This window comes from Esox lucius, chromosome 19, assembly GCF_011004845.1.
Source record: "Esox lucius isolate fEsoLuc1 chromosome 19, fEsoLuc1.pri, whole genome shotgun sequence".
In the NCBI taxonomy this organism is placed as follows: domain Eukaryota; kingdom Metazoa; phylum Chordata; class Actinopteri; order Esociformes; family Esocidae; genus Esox; species Esox lucius.
The window spans coordinates 18,528,736-18,555,651 of record NC_047587.1 but is presented as its reverse complement, the minus strand read 5'-3'; the positions used below and the strand labels follow the sequence as shown (position 1 = coordinate 18,555,651).

The 26,916-nt window shown below is 43.7% G+C and overlaps 1 protein-coding gene across 4 annotated transcripts in view; it reads left to right on the top strand.

The window, feature by feature from the left end:
- Positions 1-26,916, top strand: part of itpr2 (inositol 1,4,5-trisphosphate receptor, type 2) — a 98,429-nt gene that overhangs the window by 31,534 nt on the left and 39,979 nt on the right. Inside the window, exons 22-39 of one of the 4 annotated variants that reach the window (XM_013138896.3) lie at positions 570-754; positions 2,576-2,699; positions 2,925-2,982; positions 3,112-3,277; positions 3,367-3,534; positions 5,336-5,425; positions 5,705-5,830; positions 5,930-6,052; positions 6,145-6,345; positions 6,556-6,807; positions 7,163-7,288; positions 7,505-7,633; positions 7,974-8,094; positions 8,764-8,945; positions 12,633-12,775; positions 12,989-13,097; positions 24,636-24,756; positions 25,075-25,262. In XM_013138896.3, coding sequence (XP_012994350.2) covers positions 570-754; positions 2,576-2,699; positions 2,925-2,982; positions 3,112-3,277; positions 3,367-3,534; positions 5,336-5,425; positions 5,705-5,830; positions 5,930-6,052; positions 6,145-6,345; positions 6,556-6,807; positions 7,163-7,288; positions 7,505-7,633; positions 7,974-8,094; positions 8,764-8,945; positions 12,633-12,775; positions 12,989-13,097; positions 24,636-24,756; positions 25,075-25,262 — 2,612 coding nt within the window. Of the gene's footprint in view, positions 1-569; positions 755-2,575; positions 2,700-2,921; positions 2,983-3,111; positions 3,278-3,366; positions 3,535-5,335; positions 5,426-5,704; positions 5,831-5,929; positions 6,053-6,144; positions 6,346-6,555; positions 6,808-7,162; positions 7,289-7,504; positions 7,634-7,973; positions 8,095-8,763; positions 8,946-12,632; positions 12,776-12,988; positions 13,119-24,635; positions 24,757-25,074; positions 25,263-26,916 lie in introns of all 4 variants that reach the window. The other 3 variants (XM_010890307.3, XM_010890304.3, XM_010890306.3) reach the window with 3 other exon arrangements.

Here is a 26,916-nt window from a genome sequence, read left to right as displayed (position 1 = left end):
GCAGTTATTAAGCGTGTACGTTGCAGTTATTAAGTGTGTACGTTGCAGTTATTAAGCGTGTACGTTGCAGTTATTAAGCATGTACGTTGCAGTTATTAAGCCTGTACGTTGCAGTTATTAAGCGTGTACGTTGCGTACTGACTAAGGTAGACGTTGGTAGATGCAAGTAATTGGACTGTAGTCATCTCTTCTGTAAGTTGAAATGTATCTGCTCTTGATAATCTTTACAAACTGCGATAATTATTCTGAAGGCACTGTATATCGATACCGGCAGGTAGACATACACAGCTTCTGACAGATATGCATAGATGCTGGTAGATATATAAAGTTACAGAGGGATCAGGACGTCCTTGGATTTTCCTTTTTGTTGTAAGTAATGTTGTTTCAAGGGATGGTAGGTATTCTGCCGCCTTAATTAGGGAACACAATGGAAAATGTTTCGATGTTTTGAAACGCTTTGCAATGGATGACTATCAAAGTCAAGGCCAAGTATTCCCTCTGTTTCCGTTCATTTCCTTATGATTGGTGTCTAATAAATTCTCCACCACTATGGTCTGAATGTCCTCCAGGTAATAATGTGCTGCGTACCATCCACGGTGTGGGAGAGATGATGACTCAGATGGTGCTCAGCAGAGGGCAGGTCCTGTCCCACAATCACTCAGGCGAATCCCCGGCTCCGCAGCCCCTGTGTCTTCCAGACGATGAGGACGTTACGGTCATGGACACCAAGCTCAAGATAATTGAGATTCTACAAGTGAGTAGAGCGTCACCGTGTGGCTACTTCTAATACTTCAAATGTAGTGACTTGATGCCTGTGGTCCAATTCTTTACTGTTCTAAAATGCTTTCATGGGCTTTGAGGCTATATCCCTAATGTGCTACCCTCTTGTGGACAGTAGCTGAATTTCAGCAACAACTGTTGTATTCAAATAAACTCTCCCTTTCTAGCGCATACCCTAGCCTGTTTGGCTTTGATCAAAGTTTATTTTGGTCAAATCACTTACAAAATGTAAGAAATATTTTATGCTTTCAAAGTATAAAAATGTTATTTGGATGATTTCCTACACCATCCAGTGCTTGTTTTCTCACTTGAACAGAGATTGAGTAAACTGTAAGTTTTAGAATCCACAAAATGGCTGAGGTATTTCGTTGTCCCCTTCTGCCATGGTTTGTCTATTGCCTTGAAATATGAGCATGCCTCTCGTAACAGGGAAGAGGCGCAGAAGGATGCAGCCTTTCTGTTCTGTATTTTAGGATGTGGTTTTATATACACCCAGAATCATTTCTGTCTCATGCTCTTCCTTCTGCCCCCCTGGCCTCGGCCATCTCACCCTTATGAGAGGGACGCTCCTGCTAAGCTCAGTCAAAGCTCATATCCATCCTGGCACCCCGATGCTGGAACTGGCTTTCCCTTGAAGCAAGGACAGAGTTCATTCCCCTTTTTCAGAATAGCCCTGAAACCCTGCATTTTTAAAGAGTATCTAAAATAACTTTCCTTGAACATGGGACAATGTTCAATGCTTCCCTGCAATTTTTATCTAATTTTCACTGCCTTTTAGCGCTGATTTTGCTAATAGCTTCCTTGTGTGATGGTGAAGTTACTACTTGTGATTGTGTGATAGTCCACATATATAGCTTAAGATGAATGTAGCTGTAAGTTGCCCGTGGTAGAAATGTCTGCTAAATTACTAAAATGTAAAGGTAAGCTTGATACAGTAAATACAGTGTCTTACATGAAGTTGTTGAAGTGTCCTTCTGCATACTTTTTCATCTCAGTTGAATTCATTACAAATGGAAATCCAGGCATTCTTTGTCTTGTTTTCTGTTGATGAATCATGCTGTTTGTTGTCAATAATTGTGGTTTGACACAATGCCTCGAGTATTTTTTTTCCCAAAGTCACTGAAATTCTTTGAACGTTTTCTTTTACCTCTGTCCATTGTTGGGTTGGTTGATTTATTCCAGGTCCACACAATGATAATGTTTCTTCAGGGTCCATCCCTGGTTTTTGAAGCATCCTCAGCACCAAGTGCACATCATTAATCTAATCAGGCTTCACAAAGAGTAGCTGGTTAGTCCTTATTTACCTTAGTTTGCAACTCCCTAGTCTAGAACTAATTAATCTCAAGTTAAGCAATGTCTCAGAAAGCCATTTTATAAGTTGAATTAGCCTAGTCTTGATTTAATTTAAACTCTGTCCGCGAAACTGCCCCTTAGAGTTAAAGCATGTCTCTTACCACTTCAGTTAATATGGTTGCAATTTCAGATTTTTTTTTTAATACTGTATATGTAAAGATACAGTGGAATGATACTGTCTTGTTCTCTCTTAACCAGACAATATATTTGAGAACATATGACATACTGCCTCTTGTTTAACTTGATTTGGGCCAGCAAAGGGCAGACATCCAATTTATAAATGGCTCTTCACAACAATTTAATGCTTGCCTTTTTGACAGCAATGCATCAAATAATCCATGTTATAACCTCTGTCATATAGTCACTGTATTTACTATTGTAGCTTTTCGTATTGTTTTGAGGTATTGGATATTTATTGGTTTTCATCTGATTCTTCCATCAGTTCATTCTGAGTGTGCGCCTGGACTATAGGATCACATATCTGCTGTCCATCTATAAGAAAGAGTTTGGAGACGGCAGTATAACAGACAGCTCATTGTCCGTGGCTGAACCCTCTTCAAGTTCAGGTATGGCTCTGCCATTACGACTCAGCCTGGTCTCTGTTTGTAATATTTTGCCAACTCTTACTGTCACAATGGTAACCAGACTAGGGTCATCTTGATGTGTTTGGTGATTGCTTTTGTAATCCGTTGTTTGAGCTGTGCTTTCACAGTCACTAATTACTTTCTATAATGGGCTGGGGTTAATTGGGCTTTCTATAATTGGCTCCACTGATTTACATTATTTAGCAGTTCCAGAACCAGACATCGACGAAATTGCCGCCAAAGCAGAAACCATGTTTGCTGGAAGGTAATTAAACGTGCGTGTGCGTGCGTGCGTGTGTGTGGAAAATGTTTCGGTGAGTGTGTGTGTGTATCCAGTTAAAAGTGCTGTGTCTGTGACTCTCCGTAATCCTCTAAACCCGCCTGGTGCCTCCAGTTCGGAGTGTAGTGCCGTGGAGCTAGATGACGAGGGGGGCCGGACCTTCCTGAGGGTTCTGATCCACCTCATCATGCAGGACTACCCCCCACTGGTCTCCGGGTCACTGCAGCTCATGTTCAAACACTTCAGCCAGAGGGCCGAGGTCCTACAGGCCTTCAAACAGGTACCGGCACCAGGCTTGGGTCTGCGCTTTTGTAGGATTGGAATGTGTCTGATGAACTCATTTTGTGGTGTTTCCCGTGTCTCCTGCAGGTCCAGCTGCTGGTGTCTGAGCAGGATGTGGAGAACTACAAGCAGATCAAGACAGACCTGGACCAGCTCAGGCTGACGGTTGAGAAGTCGGAACTGTGGGTGGAGAAGAGTGGAGGCTACGGCAATGAGGACATAGGAGAGAACCAGGGCAAGGAGCAGGGCATGGAGGTGCAGCACACTACAGTACATTACAATATACTACAGTACATTACGGTACAATATACTACAGTACATTACGGTACAATATACTACAGTACATTACGGTACAATATACTACAGTACATTACGGTATAATATACTACAGTACATTACGGTATAATATACTACAGTACATTACGGTACAATATACTACAGTACATTACGGTACAATATACTACAGTACATTACGGTATAATATACTACAGTACATTACGGTACAATATACTACAGTACATTGCAGTACAATATACTACAGTACATTACGGTACAATATACTACAGTACAATATACTACAGTACATTACAGTACCTGCAGTATACTAGGGTACACTTAGGTATACTAGAGTATGCTGCAGATTAGATTAGATTCAACTTCATTGTCATTGAAGAGTACAAGTGCAGTACAAAGAAATGCAGTAATCTACAGCACCTTATATTACAATATACTAGAATAGATGACAGCACCTTATATTACAATATACTAGAGTAGATGACAGCACCTTATATTAAAATATACTAGAGTAGATGACAGCACCTTATATTAGAGTATACTAGAGTAGATGACAGCACATTATATTAGAGTATACTAGAGTAGATGACAGCACCTTATATTACAATATACTAGAGTAGATGACAGCACCTTATATTACAATATACTAGAGTAGATGACAGCACCTTATATTAGAGTATACTAGAGTAGATGACAGCACCTTATATTACAATATACTAGAGTAGATGACAGCGCCTTATATTGAAGTATACTAGAGTAGATGACAGCGCCTTATATTGAAGTATACTAGAGTAGACTAAATATACAATATATTATATTAGCCTATAGTATAGTAGAGTAAACAACAGTAAAATTTACTACACTACCCTAAAGTACCTTATGTTACAGGAGATTAGAGTACTCTACAGCACAATATGAGAGTACTAGAATAAGGTAGAGAACCACTACACTGTAATACCATACAGTATAGCATAGTACAGCACATTGTAGAACACTAATCTTTAGTAAAGTACAGTACATTACAGTACACTATAGTAGTACACTACACTGTAGTACAACACAGTACAGTGCACTGAAGTATTGTAGGGTTGAAGTGCTGAGTCCTCTCCTTTGGCAGATGGGTTGCCTCCTATGATGCGAACATTGTTCCAGGATATATTGCTCTAGGTCTGGGATGTTGACTGTTATCTGTTGATTTTGGCTCTTTTCTTGGGTTTTTGGGGGGGAAAAAATCAAACTTTACAGCCTGTATGGTTTCATGCTGTTTGTTACTCGCTATCAAACGTATTGAAGATAGAAATAACACTAGCCTGATGCTTGGACTGCCTACAGCTATTTGTCATATTTTTGCCTCAGGTAAAGAACGCTACTTTGAATTGTCTGCCTGTCTCCTTAGGCCACATCGGCTGTTTATTTTAGGAATGTTTGTTCAAATAACCGCACAGTTTTTATTTTGGCTGTTTAATCTCCGAAGATCAGAGATGCAATGCAGAGATGTGGGCTCAATTATCAGGTTGATCAAATCAAAGCATCTTTTGAGAAGTGTGAAGAGAGGGAAGAATTCAGCAGCAGATGAGTGAGAAAAGGTGGAAGGGACTGGCCTACCCAAGAAAGAACTCAGGGAATAAATACATGCACAGAAAGTAAACCGCGCATGTGCAGAATCTTCAGGATTTTTGTGAAAGTGACACTCCAAAGATCCCAGAAAAGACGTATCCACTTCCGCTCGGATAAATGTTTGTATCGTGTGTGTGATTGACAGGAGGTGGGCATCCTGAGCCCGGTACAGGATGGCGACGTGAAACCCCAGATAGACAGCAACAAAGCCAACAACTACAAAATCGTAAAAGAGGTGGGTCCTTCTGTGTCCTTGTAGGGCGTGTGGTGTAGGCATTATGAATCAGGGCTGTCTTAACAAAAAAAAATTCCTCCAGACCTCACATCACTCCACGTTCCACGTTGGTGGATTTGAGTTGGACCTTCAGATTTTCCTAAATCCACCTTAAGGGATACATACGGGTGAACTGAATGAGCTCAGAATACATTTGGTGTATTAAACAGCTGCACACTGGTTTTAGACAGCCCATAAACGCATGTGGCCCTGTGTATGTGATGTACGTGTGGTCATTAGATCCTGCTGCGTCTCAGTAAGCTGTGCTTCCCCGGCAAGAAGAGTCGTGTTCAGCAGCAGAGACTCCTGAAGAACATGGGGGCTCACACTGTGGTCCTGGACCTGCTGCAGATCCCCTATGAGAAAGTGAGCACCCCGCATTTCTTACACCCAGTTGTTAGAGCAGAACGTATGCGTCAAACAGACGCCCCCCCTTTAACATTGTTGTGGCCTCCCTCCGTCCAGACTGATGAGAAGATGAATGAGATCATGATGCTGGCACACGTGTTCCTGCAGAACTTCTGTAGAGGGAACATCCAGAACCAGGCTTTGCTCAACAAACACCTCAACCTGTTCCTCACACCAGGGGTAAACACACACACACACACACACAGTCCGTAAAGTAAATATATCCGTACCGTCAATAAACAGGAGTTCACTTTGCACATCTATCTCTCTAGCTGCTGGAGGCAGAGACCATGCGTCACATCTTCATGAACAACTTCCACCTGTGCAATGAGATTAGCGAACGTGTGGTCCACCATTTTGTCCACTGCATTGAGACGCACGGCCGACACGTCCAGTACCTCAAGTTCCTCCAGACCATCGTCAAGGCCGACGGAAAGTACGTGAAGAAATGCCAGGACAAAGTCATGACGGAGGTGAGAGACAAAGATGAGGACATTATAGCCTGGTTCCCAATACCATTGTGTGAATCTCTGTGTAAGACGTTCCAGGAAGTTACAGTATCCTGTGTTGAGTGGGCTTGATAATATCATATTGAATGACCAATATTGGTGCCCTCGGTTGAGCACGCATCCCCTGTCTAACCTCCACTCTGTCTGTTGGTCTTCTTTCCGTTCCTCCCCTAGCTGGTGAACGGTGGTGAGGACGTGCTGGTGTTCTACAACGACCGCTCGTCCTTCCCAGTGCTGCTTCAGATGATGAGGTGTGAGAGGGAGCGTGGGGACGAGGGCGGAGCTCTGGCCTACCACAACACCCTGGTGGAGCTCCTGGCCGCCTGCACTGAGGGCAAGAACGTCTACACGGAGCTCAAGTGTACCTCGCTGCTGCCACTGGACGATATCGTCAAGGTCGTCACCCATGACGACTGCATCCCGGAGGTATGGGGGAGGGATAACGTTGAGCGTCTGTTTGTCCTTAGGCGCTGGGGTGTGTTTCCGTAGTCTGATGGGATTTCCCCTCCTTGTGTTCCACTTCACTGATTTGAAGATCAAAATGATAAGGTGGCAGGCTTTTAAAAACTCAATTTGACTAATCTGTTCAGCTGTTTTGCATTGGGGCAGGTGAGGGAAAAGGAAAGATCACTTTTGCTGTGCATACAAAGAGTAGTTCAAGATTTGATTTCCGTGATACTTAACTATGCAAACACACACTGTACCATTTTACAAAAACCCAGAATGGATGCAGCTTGGCGGTAATCTGTCAGCATGTTGTGTAATAGCCTTCTGTCTCCAGGTGAAAACCGCCTACGTGAACTTTGTGAATCACTGTTACGTGGACACAGAGGTGGAGATGAAGGAGATATACACCAGCAAGCACATCTGGATGCTCTTTGAGAACTTCCTGGTGGATATGGCTCGGGTAAGGTATTGACTTAGGTCCTCTAAACGGCACAACTAGGGGTGTATAAATACCCCAACACATCTTCCTTTTCCTAATTTTCATTGTTTGCATGAAAAGAAGTGAAGGCAGTAAGAGTCCAGTTCAATGTATAGATGAGCTAGGTCTCTCTCTCACACACACACACACACACACACACACATACACTCCTAAGACTCCCTTCTCTTCTGGTTTTAGGTGTGCAACAGCACCACAGACCGTAAACATGCTGATATTCATCTGGAGAAGTATGTTCTGGAGACCGTGATGGCCATCGTCAAGGGCTTCTTCAGCTCTCAGTTCTCCGTCAACAACTCTAACCTGCAGGTATTGCTGACAGCCTGGGTCTGTTCGGGCAGTAGTCATCAAGTCCAAACAGACCCCTAGCCCCTCCACGGTGCTGGACGCTCTCAGATCTCAGGCACAAAATGATTTGCAAGATATACTACTGCTTACCTTCTGAATATCGGGTTGATATTCCTGTCATATTGCTTTCACCTGTCCTACACTTTCAGATCTACTGCAGTCTCAAGGGAGGCTGGGCTTGAGATCTGTGCTCCATCCAGTCACTTTAGACAAACGCTGATGTTTCAGTCTGGTGTCGCCTCCACTGCTCATCCCTTAATCTCTTGTATTCCTCTCCTCTCATCCCTCTCCTTCCTGTCAGACACACCAGCCCATCTTCATCCAGCTGCTCCAGTCTTCTTTCAGGCTATATAACTGCACTTGGATCAGCTCAGCCCATAAGAGCAATGTTGAGGGCTGCATCAAAACCCTGGCTGACGTCGGTGAGTGTCACAACCCAGCGACTGTGCTTTGACAGGCCTTCATAGCAAGGTCCTGGTACATGTTCAGTGTGATGTTCTGTAGTTGTGAGATACAAACAAAATCAGTTCCCCTCCAATAAGTCCATGGAATGACTGGACCACACGCTAAAATTGATGGAGCTTTAGGAGGTTGGCGACTTCAGAGGTCAAAATTATCCAATTGGAGTAGAGCAGTCACCAGTGCTGTTATCCAATCAAGGCCGTGGCTCATTAATATTAACAATTGGGTGTGAATACCTCCAATGAATACAAGCTGTACATTTGAAAGGTACGGAGAGCGCTTCAAAATATAGGACAAAACAATAAATGGCAATTTTCATTTTCAAAGCACTTCAGGTGGTTTTAATGAATACCTAGGAATGATTTAAAACTGAACTCAAATGCACAATATGATGCATTTAAACAAGTTTAGTAGACTGACATTTTAGACTGGAAATTAAAGTAAAATAATTGCTGTACTGTGGTTGTACAGCAAGTATCTGTATTTTCTGCTTCAGACAATAATCCCTTAAACCATATAGTGTTGATCTCGACCTCTTTTCATAGAAAAGAGGTCGGGTTCATTGTGATGTAAAAAGGAAAACCATGTATGAGAGCCTCTGGGCTCATTGTGTCCTCCCTCCTCTCTAGCCAAGGCGCGTGCCATAGCCATCCCTGTGGATCTGGACAGCCAGGTGAACACACTGTCTCTGAAGGCCCATACCAACATGGTGCAGCGTGCTGCCATGGACTGGAGGATCTCAGCACGTTCCCGGCCCCGCAAGGAGCCCCTCGGAGGACCGGACTACAAGAGCATCATTGAGAAGCTGCAGGTACTGACCCACATATAGCGAGTCCTCCCAGTTGGCTCTGTGTGGATATTGTTGATGTAAAATAAAATAATACTATGTGAAGTAGGCATCTGCATCATGGATCACGAAGGTCAAGATGGAGACTGTGTGATATGGCAGTCAGTTTGCATTTATGTAGTTTTCCTACAGAGCAAACCCACAAACACCTCTGGGTAAAAGATCATCAGAGATTACCAGAACTCGTGTTTGTCATGATGATAGCCTACTTATTAATAGCAAAGTTTATAAAAGGCTCTTAACAGTGGATATTCAGTCTCTAACAGTAATCACAAATCAGGGAATACCACGCTCAATTATAACCTGAACCATTAGAGGGATAAAAACAATATATATATATATACACACAAAAGTATGTGGAGACCCAACCATCACATGTATATGAGCTTGTTGGACATCCCATTACAAAAACATGGGCATTAATATGGAGTTAGCCCACCCTTAGCAGCTACTATAACCACCACTCTTCTGGGAAGGCTATCCACAAGATTTTGGAATGTCTCTGTGGGAATTTGTGCCCATTCGGCAAAAGGAGCATTTGTGAGGTCAGGCACTAATGTTGGACGAGAAGGCCTGGCTGGCAACCGCTGTTCCAATTCATCCCAAAGGTGTTCAGTGAGGTTGAGGTCAGGGATCGGTGCAGGTCACTCGAGGTCCTCAACCACAACCTTATTGAACATTGTCTTTATGGATCCCGCTTTGTTCATAGGGGCACAGCCATGCTGGAAGATGAAAGGGCCTTTCCCAGATTGTTGCCACAAAGTTGGAAGCCCCCAGTAGTCTAAAATGTACTTGTATATTGTAGCATTAAGATGACCTTTCACTGGAACTAAGGGGCCTTGCCCTAACCCTGAAACCCAGCCCAGTCCATTATCCCTCCTCCACCAAACTTCACAGTAGGCTCTATGCATTCCGGGAGGTAACGTTCACCTGGCATTCCCCACTCCTAGATTCGTCCATCAGACTGCCATGTAGTGAAGCATGATTCATTACTCCAGAGAACATGTTTCCACTGCTCAGAGAACATGAGTCCAGTGGCAGTGTGCTTTAAACCACTCCAGCCGACGCTTGGCATTCTGCATGTTCATTGTGAGGCTTACGTACAGCTGCTTGGCCATGAAAACCTCATTTGTGAAGCTGACAATGCACAGTTCTTGTGCTGATGTTGCTTCCAGAGGCAGTTTGGAACACTGGTGGGTGATGCAACAGATGATAATAATTAGTAGTGGTGTCCACATACTTTTGCCCATTTAGTTTGTGTATGTGTGGGTGTATATATAAATATACAATATCACACCTGTAAATGCATACACCGATCAGCCATAACATTATGACCACTGACAGGGGATGTGTATAACACTGATAATCTTGTTATCATGGCACCTGTCAGTGGGTAGGATATATTAATCAGCAAGCGAACATTCTGTCTTCAAAGTTGACGTGTTAGAAACCGGACAAATGGGCAAGCGTAAGGATATGTATGACTTTGACAGGGGCCAAATTGTGTTGGCTAGAAAACTGCAGCCCTTGTGGGGTGTTCCTGGTCTGCAGTGGTCAGTACCTATCAAAAGTGGTCCAAGGAAGGAAAAGTGGTGAACCGGCGACAGGGTCATGGGCGGCCTCATTGATGCACGTTGGGAGCGAAGGCTGGCCCATATGGTTCGATCCAACAGACTAGCTACTGTAACTCAAATTGCTGAAAAAGTTAATGCTGGTACTGATAGAAAGGTGTCAGAACACACAGTGCATCACAGTTGGGCTGCGTAGCCGCAGACCAGTCAGGGTGCCCATGCTGACCTCTGTCCACTGCCAAAAGTGCCTACAATGATCACATAAGCATCAGAACTGGAACACGGAGCAATGGAAGATGGTGGCTTTGTTTGATGAATCATGTTTTCTTTTACATCCCATGGATGGCCAGGTGTGTGTGCATCGCTTACTTGGAGAACACATGGCACCATGATGCACTATTGGAAGAAGGCAAGCCAGGGGAGACAGTGTGATGCTTTGGGAAATGTTCTGCTGGGAAACCTTGGGTCCTGCCATTCATGTGGATGTTACTTTGACATGTACCACCTACCTGAGCACTGTTGCAGACCATGTGTACTCTTGCAATGGCAACGGTATTCCCTGATGGGATTGGCCTCTTTCAGCAGGATAATGTGCCCTGCCACAAAGCAAAAATGGTCCAGGAATGGTTTGAGGAACACAACAACGAGTTCAATGTGTTGACTTGGCCTTCCCCAGATCTCATATACAGATGGGTTCAGAAGTTTGCATACTTTTTCAGAATTGATAATATATGTAACAATTTTTATAGAAAACATGAGTGAGCAAGCAAAACACATTTCTTGTATTATGGGATTCTTATGGGATTCCTATGCAACTGTAGGTCATAACAGAATGGCACAATTATAAAACAAAACATGGCAACAAAGAAAAAAAATTACAAAAGCGCCCCCTCTCTAAACATAGCGCATTTGACCATAAAGCTCTATTTTGGTCTCATCACTCCAAATTACAGTGTGCCAGAAGCTGTGAGGCGTGTCAAGGTGTTGTCATGCATATTGTAACCAGGCTTTTTTGTGGCATTGGGGCAGTAAAGGCTTCTTTCTGGCAACTCGAACATGCAGCTCATTTTTGTTTGAGTATCATTGTATTGTGCTCCTTGAAACCTGAGGTTACCTGTGGGTTTTTCTTTGGATCCCAAACAATTCTTCTTGGAGTTTTAGCTGAAATCTTTCTTGGTCTACCTGACCTTGGATTGGTATCAAGAGATCCCCAAATTTTCTACTTGTTAATAAGTGATTGAACAGTACTGACTGGCATTTGCAAGGCTTTGGGTATCTTTTCATATCCTTTTCCATCTTTATGAAGTTCCAGTACAGTTCTTTTCTGCACCCCTATAGCTCAGTGCCTAGCCTGATCAGTGCATCAATCAATCAAATATATTTATAAAGCCCTTTTTACAACAGCAGTTGTCACAAAGTGCTTTTACAGAGATACCTGGCCTTAAACCCCAAGGAGCAAACAACAGTAGTGTTGAATTTCAGTGGCATGCATCCATGTGAGAGCTAACAAACTCATTGACTATTTATACACAGACACTAATTACAATTTAAAAAGCCACAGGTGTTGGAAATTCACCTTTAATTGCCATTTTCACCTGTGTGTCACCTTGTGTGTCTGTAACAAGGCCAAACATTCAAGGGTATGTAAACCATTGCTCAGGGCCATTCTGGTGATTTCGGTTATCATTATGATTTAAAAAGGAGCCGAACAACAATGTGATAATAAATGGCTTCATATGATCACTATCCTTAAATAAACTCTCCTTTTCAAAATAATTATCCAAAATGTCACCATTGCTGCCACGGTATGCATACTTATGAGCATAACTGTATGTGTATGTGTGTGTGTGTGTGTGTGTATGTATGTATGTATGTATATATATATATATATATATATATATATATATATATATATATATATATATATATATATATATATATATATATATATATATATATATATATATATATATATATATATATATATATATATATATATATATATATATATATTACTTTTTTGTGAATATATTTTCTTATTTACAGATGTGAAATGGTATACATTGTGTTCTGTGTCCAGGGTGTGGTTGCATGTCTAAAGGAGCAGTTTAGTCCGAAGGTGCAGGCTGAGTTCTCTGTGTTGGTTGATGTGCTGCACAGCCCGGAGCTGCTCTTTCTAGAGGATACCAGAGTGCGCTGTGAGAGTGGTGCCTTCATGTCTAAGTGAGTGTGTCACAGACACTTTCAAATAGTGGTTATACTAGTGTGAAGCTGTTATTTGGCTGTCCACCATTCTTTTTTATTTTAAACCATTAGACTGGGAAATTTCCCCAAGTAAATCTTCCAGTTTATTGCTTTGTGTCCCTGTCATGTCACAGATTTTGTTGTGTTTATATGACATGCTGTTGATCTTCCAACTCTGTCATTCTCATTCAGACTGATCAAACACACCAAGAAGTTGATGGACAAAGAGGAAAAGCTATGCATTAAGATCCTGCAGACCCTCAGAGAGATGCTGGACAAGAAAGAGGCCTTCGATGAGCCTGTGAGTACCTGTCCAGACATGGTGAGGCAAGGTGCTGTTACCTGCATGATGATGGCTGTAGGGATTACGCAACAACAATATGATACAGAATCTGTTAAAACCCAAGGCCACATTTACACACGCCACACTGAGACCAACCAGCATAGGTTTATGGTCACAGACTCTGGTGTCACAAGACCAACTTTACATGTTGGGGTTCTCCATGCCTGATGCGGTTATCTATGGCTGTTGGGGTTCTGTATGTTGTGATAATTTATTTTTTGGTCAAATGATCCTCTTCTAGTGTAGGGTAATTTCTCTCCTGCTCCGCCTGCCTCCATCTCTTCCCTCCTCCACTCTCTCCTCTTAGTTCTACCTTGTCCCCTCTCTCTTCCCTGTTTCCCTCGCCATAACCTTCCCTCTGTCTCTTGTCTGTGGGCTCTAAGCCCAGACTTCTCATCATCAGTATTCTGTGGGCCTCTCCATGCTGTTATATAAAGTAGGGAGGCACTCGAGGACAAGCTCAAACTGTGAGGGAGAAAGGCGGAGGGAGGGAGGGACCAGGGGAGGGATGGAGGGGGCAAACACTGAACAAGCAAATCGATACTGCAGTGAGCCGGGTTGCATGAGTAAATCTCTCTCTCAGACACGGGCCTGCGAATTGGGAAAGTGGAGGAGACTTTTAAGAAATAAAGTGGAAAACCGAACAAAGTTTGTGGGTTGTTGTTTTGTTATCACCTCTACAGGGTAATGGGATGGCTGTCTGCTGCATGTTTCAGTAGAGGATCATAGGGAGATGAGTTGACACACAGTAAGGATAATGCTGTTTCAGTATTCCCCCGCCTTTAACTGAACAGAAATGAGATGTCCCGTTGCTAAATGTCAGCCAGTAACATACTCTGCTGGCATACAAATGACTACGCCAGGGGTCGTGCTTCCATATGACATCATTAACATGGTTAGTCAAAAGCACTGTAACATTTAGTGCAAAAACGTATGGGATATTGGGTGAAGAGTTGTGCCCATGTGCGTGTGTCATATCCCCGATGCCCTGAGCGTGGAGCTGCTGTCTTACTCCACGGGAAAGAAAAGAGAAGGGGGGAAAAAAAGGAAAGTGCGAGAAAAAGACAGAAGGAGAAAAGCGACAGCAGAGGCAGCAGAGGTTGGTGGCTCCCCTGGGGCTCAGTGAGTGGGAGGAGGAGAGAGAGAGAACTAGCACCCGAGCAAGGAAAAGAGGGAGAGGGAGGGAGGGAGGGAGGGAGGGAGAGGGATAGAGAGAGGGAGAAAACGGTAGATGGAGTAAGAGGGAGGGAGCATGTGAGGAGCCATGTGAGCGGTTGCTACGGGACAGGGGATTGGAGGAGAGAGGTGTCTGCTCAGTCCATGAGGAGACAGGGCAGGGGGTGCACTTACGTAACCGCCTGCAGTGTCTGAGCCAGCGTCACGCGGACTGTCACGTTCCCTCCCTCCCTCCCTCTCTCCCCCTTCCTTTGCTTCGTCTCTCTCTCTCTCACACTGCTCGTCTGACTCCGTTCCTTTTCACGCTCTCTCCCTCGGTCGCTCTCTCTATCATTCTCTCTGTTTTTCTCTCTCTCTGGGTCGCGGCAGGGGCAGACAGTGAACTGACTGAGGGATCTGCAGTAGGCTGAGGAGAATTGCTGTTGCTTGGCCTATTGGACTGTACAGGGGTGTAATGTGTTGGGTTACAAATAAGGAGGGCACTGTTTATGTTTAGATCTCAACCTGTGTCTAGGCTGAGGAATCCGCGGCACAGGAAGGGATGAGTTTGGGATGAGTTGGTTGTACAGCTCTGTGAAGTGGCTAAGGCTTAGACTCCTTGGTTGTGTCTGAGCGGCCCGCACAATATTTCAGACACCACTGGCCCAAATGTGACGACCCTTTATTGCTGAATGTTGTCTCACCATGCAGATCTGTTTTCTCTTCACAAGGAACACATTTTAGAAGACTGCTCCTTTGACACACCTAATGACATTCATGTAGGTGTGGCCTAGGTTGTAAATGCATATGAATCAGTCAAGGATTTTCATTAGTCTACACACAACAACCCATGGTGACAAAGCAAATACACATATTTAGTCTGTGTGCCAATTTATTTTCAAAGTGAAATATCACATTTATAGTATTCTGACCTTTTGCTATGACACTCCAAATTGAGCACAGGTGCATCCAGTTTCCATTGTTTATTCTTAAAATGTCTCAAACTTGATTGGAGTCTACCTGCAGCAATGATTTAGAAAGGCAAACACCTGTCTGAATAAAAACTTTGATCTCATCAAATAGATTTTAGAAGCAGTATAATGTTAACTGGTTAATATTGAGGGTAGTCCTAATTTTTTTTGCTAGCTATTTTTGATGTACTTTGCTAGCTAATGACGACATCGCCATCTGTCAGTGTGATTTCCACAAAGTGTCTGGGCTTTTAATAAATGCAGCAACTTCGAGGCACATTCTGGACTTGAATTATTACATTCATGGGCCAAAGTTACTTCATAAAACAAGCATGAAATTAATAAATCCTTCCAATCGTTAATGAACAAAAGAACATCAACCATTCAACATTTACCTTTTGACATTTTCCATTTTGTTGCATCTCAATATGAGATGTAAACAAAAGCATGCTATATCATTAGGCACGCCTATCCATTCCTATGAGTGAAACTGTGGGAGCTAAAAAATAACGCAGTGCCTCTACACCCTTGCTGGTTTTTGCTTCCTCAGCTTTGGGAAACTTATGCAAATGATGGAGGAGCACGTGAATAGCAAATGGAGGGCCGAGGATGGAGGGATTCATTTGGGATTTACAGGTTTTCTCCATTACCATTTAACCTCCTTCCATAATGCTGCTGAAAATGCCTCATCTGTGAGATTGTGGAAATTGAGTAACAATATACAAAGTTACTTGTTACTACAAATACTTTTACTTAGGAGTGACTTTGGTCTTCCTACTCTGCCATAAAGGCCCGATTGGTGGAGTGCTTAAGAGATGGTTGTCCTTCTGGAAGTTTCTCCCATCTCCAAACAAGCACTCCAGTGCTTTGTCAGTGACCATCATGTTGTTTGTCCCTTATCAAGGCTCTCCTTGTTTAGAGCTCTAGGATTATTGGTAGCCTCTGGAGTATTGGTGGTTATAAACATGTGCCATTTAAGAATGATGGAGGCCACTGTGTTCTCGGAGACCTTCAAAGCTGCAGAAATGTTTTCGTACCCTTATCTCTGCTCTGACACGATCTGGTCTTGGAGCTCTACGGATTATTCCTCCAACCTTCTAACAGGGTGCACCTTAACTCAATTTCAAGAATCATAGCAAACGGTCTGAAAACTTACGTCAATTAGATTCAGTTTTTTAAAGAACTTTGCAAAGGTTTCTAAAAACCTGATTTTGCTTGGTAATTATTGGATATTGTGTGTAGTGATTGATGAGAAAATTAGATTTAAGCCGTAAGGCTGTAACATAATTAAATATGGGAAAAGGGGTTTGAATACTGTCCGAATGGACTGTATATTCAGGTATTTAAAAATACTTTGTGTTTTCCAATACCCATGCCAAAGCAATTACTTTATCTTTGTATGTTTGTAGTACTTAAATATTTGAATTGTATAAAAACATAAAATTCACTCCAATACATTAAATGCATGGGAGTGTGCTTGAGTCAAAATATATTAGATTTTCTTCAGATATTTTATGTGTATTTCTAAATGCATTCAAATATTCTGTAATTTCTATTACTTTAGTATTTAGTTAAAATATTTAGAAATGTGATTGAAATATTTAAAATAACTGATTGGTCTGGTCTGTATAGTAAAACCCAATGATTCACTTTTTAGATGTCATTAGAAATTGCACAGTACCATGATCAGAAGTTGGTTTTAACAGTAGATAGTGTGTACTCTGGCCATTGACAATAAACTTGAGACTACAGCTTTTAGATGATGGCAACAAGGACATGTAAGGAATAAATGATCTCACGTTGCCCCGTGTGACTGTCTGCATTCACGTGTGTGCATCTGTGTTTTCTGTTCGTAAATATGGCTCCCGTGTTTGTTGACAAAGGAAGGGAAAAGGCACGTTATGTAATAGCTCTCTCACACTCTTTCAATCCCGCTCTCTCTCTGCCCCCCCGTCACACTTGCCAACTTTCACACCAGCCGCCCTAGGCAAAGCAGCTTTACGGATTATCAGCCTCTCTCACCGCTAAGCTAGTCACACACATACGCGCGCGCACACACACACACACACACGCACACACACACAGGCAAGCTGCACAACAATGCTGCCTCAGCTCATCCTGTGGGGTTTTCCCTGTGTGCGTGTGTGCGTGTGTGTGTGTGTGTGTGTGTGTGTGTGTGTGGGAGCGATGGAATATGGCTTAGCTTCATCCCTGCAATCATCCAACCATCCTGACATCCTGCCATTCACATGCAGCCATCCAGGGCAGCATGCACTCAGCTCAACGACCCCAGACAGGCCTGGCTCCGCTTTGGACCCAGCCCAATAAAATGGACTTCAAATCCAAATGAACTTGAGACTAGCTGTCTGTAATACTCCCAGAGTGTTATTTGATGGAACATGCAAACCAACAATCAATTCCATAAAGTACATACTAAAATGTTTCCAACAAAGGCGGAGTTGGACTGGAACTGGTCCTTCCAAAGGGTATCACTGACAAGTATCAGTGTGGTCTACATGAGTGTTGTTAAGGCTGGAGTTCTCCCTCTTCCTCCTCACTTCTCCGTTTGTCAGGTGTTTAGAACTGGAGGTGTGTGGTCTCCATAGTGACAGACTGTGTTGTTTGCTCATCTTAATGGTACGTGGGGGGCACTGTTTGAAGTCCGCTTTTCAAATGGATGGACAAGGAGCTTGAGTTGGGCCGGTGTAATTCATCGGGTCAAGGATTTTGGGCCAAGGATCGTTAAAGGAATAGGTCACCTAAATTACAAAACTACATATTGGTTAACTTACCCTAGCAAGCAGTAAGCAGTGTTTCCAACAAAGTATGACATCAACACATACAATTTGTGGGAACCTTTATCCCGATCCAATGCATGTCTCTTCATTTTTGCCCTAAAATCTAAAACTGTCAAACTTTTTCTGAGTCACAAATGGGATGCAAAGAAACAGGAATGTTTTTTACGCCCGCTGCCACAGACCAACAGTAGGCTGTCACACCAAACGAATCACTACAAGATTGGCTGAGGGGAGCACGAGTAAGACAAAATGGACAAGTTTGTGACTGGAGCAAAAGGAAAAACAGCCAGTGAAACACCGACAAACAGCATGTTGGGTGCGTAACAGACTTTACCAAAACCAGAAACTATAATGAGGCATCCCTTTCCTTCAAATGGAAACACTTCTGTGTCTCTGTATCCTCCATGACCCAACTAGCATGTGACATACAGAGTTGTCCAGTGTACTTCATCCTCCCAGCTGCCATTGATATGGTTTCAACTAAGTTCAATGAGGTTCATGCAGAACTCAAACGTATTCTGTTGTCAAGCACCAGAACCGAAAGACATGACTGACTTGTCCGATGACTTGGAAGAGCAGCTCATTGAAAAGATACGAGACAAACACTTTGCCATTCAAGTGGAGGAAGCTGCAGATCGTAACAAGGATTCCCTGAAGGATTTGCTTTTTTGTAAATGTGTCAGATCAAGCGATAGCCAGTGAATTGCCTGATATTACTGATATGCATTTAAGTGGGAAAAATTGGAAATGGAAATACTGGGGATGTGTACAGACGGGGCGTGGGCCACGGCAGGGGAATGGCAGGTTCTCCTCAAATGGGAGGCACCCGACGCATCTGGATCCACTATATTGTTGGCAGGGAGGCGCGGGCAAGTCCTGAGCTAAATATTTTGTTGTATGAGGTTGTTGCCACTGTCAGTTTTGTCAAGACCAGACCACTGAAAGTAAGAGGCTTTTTTTCTCTGCCCAGTGAGGACAAGGGAGCAGATCACACAGCTGTGCTTTTCTACTGCAAATACAGATGGCTTTATAGAGGTAAGGTGCTGTTTGAACTGAGGGCTCAGATATGAATGTCCCTGGAGGAGGAGCGTCCCTGGAGGAGGAGCGTCCCTGGAGGAGGAGCATCCACTTCCCATCAACATTTGTGAAAAGAAACTCCTCATTAGGGCGCTGTGGGTTAAATACGCAATGACAGGGCTCTGGGTTAAATCCGCAACGACAGGGCGCTCTGGGTTAAATACGCAACGACAGGGCGCTCTGGGTTAAATACGCAACGACAGGGCGCTCTGGGTTAAATACGCAACGACAGGGAGCTCTGGGTTAAATACGCAACGACAGGGCGCTGTGGGTTAAATACCCACTCCAAGGCCTGAGAGCTGGGAGCTTTCTCCTGCATTTTGCCACCAATTACCTATGTAAAATAGGCTTCTCTACTGTTGCCCCATCAAAAGAAAGACAGGTCACAGGTGAACAGTGAAAATATAGTGAGAGTGGCAATCTTAAATCCTCAGCTTTGCTTTGGAATAATCTGCAGTACAAAGCAGGCCTACCTATAATCATAACATATTAATGGAGAGGTAATTGCAGTTTTTCTAATGAAAAATGTCACATGATTGAACTTAGTAGTTATGTCTTTTTACGTCAGTTAGCTGTTTGTCAGCTGTTTTGTGTGAGTGCACGTTTTTGGAGTGCATGAGTATTTGTTTAGAAATAAGGGTCTTCCACAAGAGAGAAAGGGGACTCATTGGTGCCCGGCCAAATAACTTATGAACACAAATATAAACCCTCTGACAATACCTAGCTAATAATGTTACCCAATCACAGTCCACACGTGCCGAATTGGACCTTCTGGAAAAGGGTCAGCCCCTGGAGAAATACGTGTTCCTGCACTCATGCTGTTGTCGTATTTTTGCCAGTCACACCAATTGCTCTCACATGCATCTGTTAAGTTGTTTTGCTGAGGTACCTACTTGAGTTGGTGCCAGAGGAGCTTGGCAAGACGTGTGTGTGTGTGTGCGGTTGTTTACCAGAGAGCAGCATGGTTGAGGACAGAGTTTGAGTTGTCTGCCATGCTAAAGGAGTGGAGCACTGCAGGACTGTTGCTAGAAGCGGGTGCCAGAAGAGTCCACAGGAGAAGTGGAAGACGAAGAGAAATGGGGAGACATTTGATAAATGAGGCATGAGGAAGGATGAAGACTAAGATTGTGAAAGACTTTGGGTGAAGAGATGTTTGTAAAAGAGAAACTAAGGTGATTATAGCTAAGTTTGAAAAATTACCAAAAGGAACTTTGGTGGTAGCTAGGGCAGTCATTCTTCAGAAGGCCAGGGAAACTGTGGTCCATACATGTCCACTCATGGTGTTCTGTAAGACTCCCCTGAAGCCACTCTGATCATGTGTTGCTGTAATGTTACATGAGCACATCAACAGAATTGGTCATGGGGTTGGCCGTAGTTTTGGGGTTGGCCATAGTTTTGGGGTTGGCCATGGGGTTGGCTGTAGTTTTTGGGTTGGCCATGGGGTTGGCCCATAGTTTTGGGGTTGGCCCATAGTTTTGGGGTTGGCCATAGTTTTGGGGTTGGCTATAGTTTTAGGGTTGGCCATGGGGTTGGCCATAGTTTTGGGGTTGGCCATAGTTTTGGGGTTGGCCATAGCTTTGGGGTTGGCCGTAGTTTTGGGGTTGGCCATAGTATTGGGATTGGCCCTAGTTTTGGGGTTGGCCATGGGGTTGGCTGTAGTTTTAGGGTTGTCCATGGGGTTGGCCATAGTTTTGGGGTTGGCCCATAGTTTTGGGGTTGGCCATGGGGTTGGCTGTAGTTTTGGGGTTGGCTGTAGTTTTAGGGTTGGCCATGGGGTTGGCCATTGTTTTGGGGTTGGCCATAGTTTTGGGGTTGGCCATAGCTTTGGGGTTGGCCATAGCTTTGGGGTTGGCCATTCGGTAGGCCATAGCTTTGGGGTAGGCCATGGGTTGGCCGTAGTTTTAAAGATCTAGAGTTCCAGTCAAAAGTTTTTACCCAGAACAGATCAGTGTCTAAGCTTTTGACTGGTAATGTATGTTTTCTGGGCATTTTTCCATTCTGTGTTGGACAGGATAGTTGGGAAAGATGGAGGGGGGTAGTAGTGGGTTGGATTCCAGCCCAGTAATGTTGTGGACCACTCTAGTTCTCAACATTACGGTAGTTCTGCTATAATGTGTATGCCCAGACAACCAGAGGAGAGTTTAGTTACATTGATTTTTCTTCTCCCATTTAATCATTTTGTGTCACTTTATTAAAGAAAAGCCAACCTTTCTGTGAAGCTGTGTGTCTCAGCTAGGTGATATGGAGGGGTTACAGTAGGATGCTGCCATCGGCTCTCCGGTCTCTTCTGATTTCTGGTTCAGGCTGAGAGAGTGGCGGTGGGCTGTTAAGTATTTAATGCCCAGAAAATTTTGAAATGATGACTCAGGAGGAAACGCCATGTCATTGTATCACTAAACCAATGTTGAAATGAAGACTCAGGATCAAACGCCATGTCATTGTATCACTAAACCAATGTTGAAATGAAGACTCAGGATCAAACGCCATGTCATTGTATCACTAAACCAATGTTGAAATGACGACTCAGGAGGAAACGCCATGTCATTGTATCACTAAACCAATGTTGAAATGACGACTCAGGAGGAAACGCCATGTCATTGTATCACTAAACCAGTGCTTACCCTTGCCTGTGGTGACACTTACACACCTTCTACAAACTTCTCAGGTGACTTTTTCCTTGTAACTTCTCAGACTTTCTCTGTCCTGGCTGGTCCCACTTGTAATTGCCTGTGGTCTTACCCAGGGAGTGTGCTCTGTTGCTGGGCTTAACTTTGTGTTAACTTACCCCGAGTGTCTGGAGCCTTTTGTCTGTCTGGGCTGAGGCCTCTGTCTGGGCTGAGACATGAATCCTCCCAAACAAGCACAGAGGCCAGCAGAGCTCAAAGTCTCTATCCCTTCCTCCCTGCTGCACCCCAGCAAGAGATGGGCATCTGCAGATGATTTGGAGGTATGGAGAGGACGGGATGGTAGGAGGGCTTGGTGAACTACGCACCCCCCCATCGGACACCCTGACCCACAGCGTTGCATGCTCGTGCACATTTTAAAAGCACATATGGCTGGATTATCTTCCCTTACCCCACTCTTTCTCTCTCTGTCCTGTCTCTCTCTGTAATTCTCTCACTGTCTGTTTGAGTTCGGTCCACACTCTCCGTCCTCCCTCTTTTAATTCAATTTCAATTCAATTCAAATGGCTTTATTGGCATGGAATGTGTTACTACATTCATTACCAAAGCAAACATCAATACATATTAAAATTATAGGCAAAATAAACAAACAAAATAAATACATAAATAAAAACAGAACAGTGAACAATAACAATCACAGTTACAAGTATGGGGGAGGTTACAGGTATTACTGTAGTTTCACTATCCTGATACATTATTAAGTTGGTTGTCCCTTCAGGTGTGGCAGGAAGCTATATATTTTGCCACTAATATAGCACAACGGTCTGTTGTCCTTTCAAAGTATTTTGAACATGTTCTCCTATATCTGCATAGTTTTTGCAGTGTAGGAGAATATGTTGCTCTGTCTCTACCTCGGTCTCCGTCTCTCTCTGTAATTCTGTCTGTTTCTGTTTGGTCCACTCTCTCTGTCCTCCCTCTCTTTCTCTCTGTCTCTCTCTGTAATTCTGTCTGTTTCTGTTTGGTCCACTCTCTCTGTCCTCCCTCTCTTTCTCTCTGTCTCTCTCTGTAATGATTTTTCTCTGTTTCTGTTCTCTCCACTCTCTCGTCCTCCCTCTCTCTTGTTGTCCACTCTCTCCCGATACCCCTCCACCATCTCTGTCCATGTTTTTCTCTGTCTCTCTGGACATGCGGCATTAGACAGATGAGTCAGGCTGGCACATCTCTCTCTCTCTCCTACTTTTTCCCTCCTCCCTCTGCAGAGCTGGCCAGTAGCCCCCATCACTTGAGGGGGTGGCTGCGAGCCAGGGAGAGTGTCAGGGAGAGACAGGGGAGTCCGTCCATCCTCCCTACATCACCCCCACTTCCTCCCTCTCAGTGTTGGAATATGTGATAGATAACCGATAGACAGAAAAGGGGAGATGTCAACATAATTTCAAAGAATATGTGCATTGTTGTCACGCAGACTTCAAAGACAGGTCAGAGTCTTTAGCTTGCATTCTGTGTCGAACTGTTCTAAGTCTGACTAAGTGGGAAGGAGCCGAGTTAGCACGCTGAATCACCAGCCGTCCATGATGTGTGTGTGGGTCTGTGTGTGTGTGTGTGTGTGGGGGGGTCTGTGTGTGTCTGTGTGTGTGTGTGTGGCGGGGGGTCTGTGTGTGTGTGGCGGGGGGTCTGTGTGTGTGTGTGGCAGGGGGGTCTGTGTGTGTGTGTGTGGGTCTGTGTGTGTGTGCATCTGTCTGTGTGTGCGTGTGTGTGTGTGTTGTGCACCCGTATGTGTGTGAGGTTGAGCTCTCAGCCAGACACTGCAGGCAGACGGCTGTCTCTGCTGACTGCAGATGAGTTAGTGTTTACTGAGACAGGGAACATCAGCTGCACATGCTATCTCTCCAGAACACCGCTCCCTCCCTCATTTAGTGGTGGTAATAAGGCCTACACTCTGGAGCGGACACATTTTCTACCTGCCCGACAGGTTTTAATAGTCACATATTTATGCAGCGAGGGAGACTGGTTGAATATTTCAGTTGCTCTCTACAGGGCAAAGGTCACAGGTCCCTCACCAGAGGAAGTATAGAAGGCGAGAGAGAAATGACTTGGAGCAGGAGAGGTAACAAGCCCTGCTCTCCCAGAGCTTCGCCAACAGGTGTTATGTAACCCATATATTTATATTACTGTCCTCGTCAGGGTGATCCAGCATAGCTCAGTTGGCCTATAGAATGGCCCTTTCAACACCATGGTGGTTTGCTCCAGTACAAAATGTATGCCCTCTGTACTAAAAGTCGATCAGGATTAAAGTGTCTGGAAAATGACTTTAATAAAAATGGGATGCAAAAATGTATCCATTGAATATTCCTATTTAACCTAGCTGTTAACTTAAACCAGCACCTCTAACCCTAATTCTAACCCCAACTTTTTTGTTAAACAAGTCTACTAAGCCTAAATTATAATTTTTCCTCTTCAATTGACAGACAAAAAGTCCCTGTAGCATCACATTTTCCTTGCTTCAGTATCTCTGCAGGGATTTTTGGTCCCTGCGAGTTTAGTTATACCTCTCTTGTCTCTGTCTTTCTCTCTCCGTCTGTTTTTTCCTATCATGTGAAGCTCAGGATCTGTACGTACCTTCAGCTCTGGTCCCCCCCCCCCCACCCCACACACACACACACTTTCTTCACCTTACAATGCAATTTGAACAATTACATCAATCCATTTGATGTAATGGTCATCCCTGGTGATGTTGTTTTATAACACTTTGGAGGACTATTTACACCCTGTGTGTGTGTGTGTGTGTGTGTGGGTGTGTGTTGTCTTTCTGTCTGGAATACAGACACCTCCGGAGTCTGTTTTGGAAGTAATGTATTTTTTTTTCTCCTGTAGGGAAACGCGTTACGGAAGATTCTCCTCACTCGCTACTTTGGATGTCAAAGGCTTCATTCCAAATCAGAGTTTGGGAGTGGGAACAGCTCAGTTGGGGGCTTTGCCAAGTCCTCCTCCGGAGGTACTAAACTCAACAAATATATACCTTAGCAATGCTCCCTGTTATTCAGAGGTAGTACGCAGATAGAATTTAAGTATTAGAATATTGTTCGGTCGTTTATAGGTTATTTTCTCATCCACTGCAATCATTCTCTATTATATATTGTTGACAGTTAATAGGATATGCAATACAATGCGTACAAACCCACTATTCTGATGTTGGCTTTGCTTTAGAAAGCTAGGTTTTCCCTTTGATTGGTTTAGCCGTACAAGGGCAGTCGAGCAGAACGGTGTCCTGCCATTTCCTTCCCATTAGTCGTGTTATTATGTCTGTCTGCAGGGGGCTCCATGACACAAGACTCTGACAAGCCCAACAGCAACATGGTGGACATCCAGTGTCTGCTGGACAGCGAGGGAGCCACAGAGCTGGTCATAGACCTTATTGTCAGCACCAAGAACGACCGCGTGTTCGAGGAGAGCATCCTTCTAGGCAATGCCCTGCTCCGCGGGGGCAACACTCAGATACAGGTGGGTTAGGGAGGAATTGGACTGAATGCAGAGGTGGTGTCCTTAGAGTTACACAGTAACACACTACAACATTACAATAACACACACACACACAGGTTGGTGGGGTTGACACGCTTAGGGCATGCAGATGGTTTGGTCATCACAGGAAATCCTGTTGGACTTAATATTTCATATTTAACATACACAATTCTTTTAGATATTTTTTTGGTGGAGGGCGGCAGATGAGCCAGCAGAGATCATTTAGCAGTAAACTCCCCCCTTACATACACACAGAACTCATAAACACCCACACACAGACACTGACAGGTGCCATGATAACAAGATTATCAGTGTTATTCACTTCACCTGTCAGTGGTCATAATGTTATGGCTGCTCTGTGTGTGTGTGTGTATATACAGTTGTGCTCATAAGTTTGCATACCCTGGCTGAAATTTTGGCATTGATTTTGAAAATATGACTGATCATGCAAAGAAAACGTCTTTTATTTAAGGATAGTGATCATATGAATCCATTTATTATCACATTGTTGTTTGGCTCCTTTTTAAATCATAATAACAGAAATCACCCAAATGGCCCTGAACAAAAGTTTACATACCCTTGAATGTTTGGCCTTGTTACAGACACACAGGTGAAAATGGCAATTAAAGGTGAATTTCCCACACCTGTGGCTTTTTAAATTGCAATTAGTGTCTGTGTATAAATAGTCAATGAGTTTGTTAGCTCTCACATGGATGCACTGATCAGGCTAGATACTGAGCTATTGGGAGCAGAAAAGAACTGTAATGGAACTTCATAAAAATGGAAAAGGATATGAAAAGATATCCAAAGCCTTGCAAATGCCAGTCAGTACTGTTCAATCACTTATTAAGAAGTGGAAATTTTGGGGATCTCTTCATACCAAGCTAAGATCAGGTAGACCAAGAAAGACTTCAGCCAAAACTGCCAGAAGAATTGTTCGGGATACAAAGAAAAACCCACAAGTAACCTCAAGAGAAATACAGGCTGCTCTGGAAAAAGATGGTGTGCTTGTTTCAAGGAGCAAAATACGACAATACTTGAACAAAAATGAGCTGCATGGTCGAGTTGCCAGAAAGAAGCCTTTACTGCCCCAATGTCACAAAAAAGCCCAGTTACAATATCCCCGACAACACCTTGACACGCCTCACAGCTTCTGGCACACTGTAATTTGAAATGTGACGAGACCAAAATAGAGCTTTTGGGTCACAACTATAAGCGCTATGTTTGGAGAGGGGTCAACAAGGCCTATAGTGAACAGAATACCATCCCCACTGTGAAGCATGGTGGTTGCTCACTGATGTTTTGGGGGTGTGTGACCTCTAAAGACATGGGGAATCTTGTGAAAATTGATGGCAAGATGAATGCAGCATGTTATCAGAAAATACTGGCAGACAATTTGCATTCTCCTGCACGAAAGCTGTGCGTGGACGTTTCATGAACTTTACAGCACGACAGTGACCCTAAGCACAAGGCCAAGTTCACCCTTCAGTGTTTACAGCAGAAAAAGGTGATGTTTCTGGAGTTGCCATCACAGTCTCCAGACCTTAATATCATCGAGCCACACTGGGGAGATCTCAAACGTGCGGTTCATGCAAGATGACCAAAGACTTTGCATGACCTGGAGGCATTTTACCAA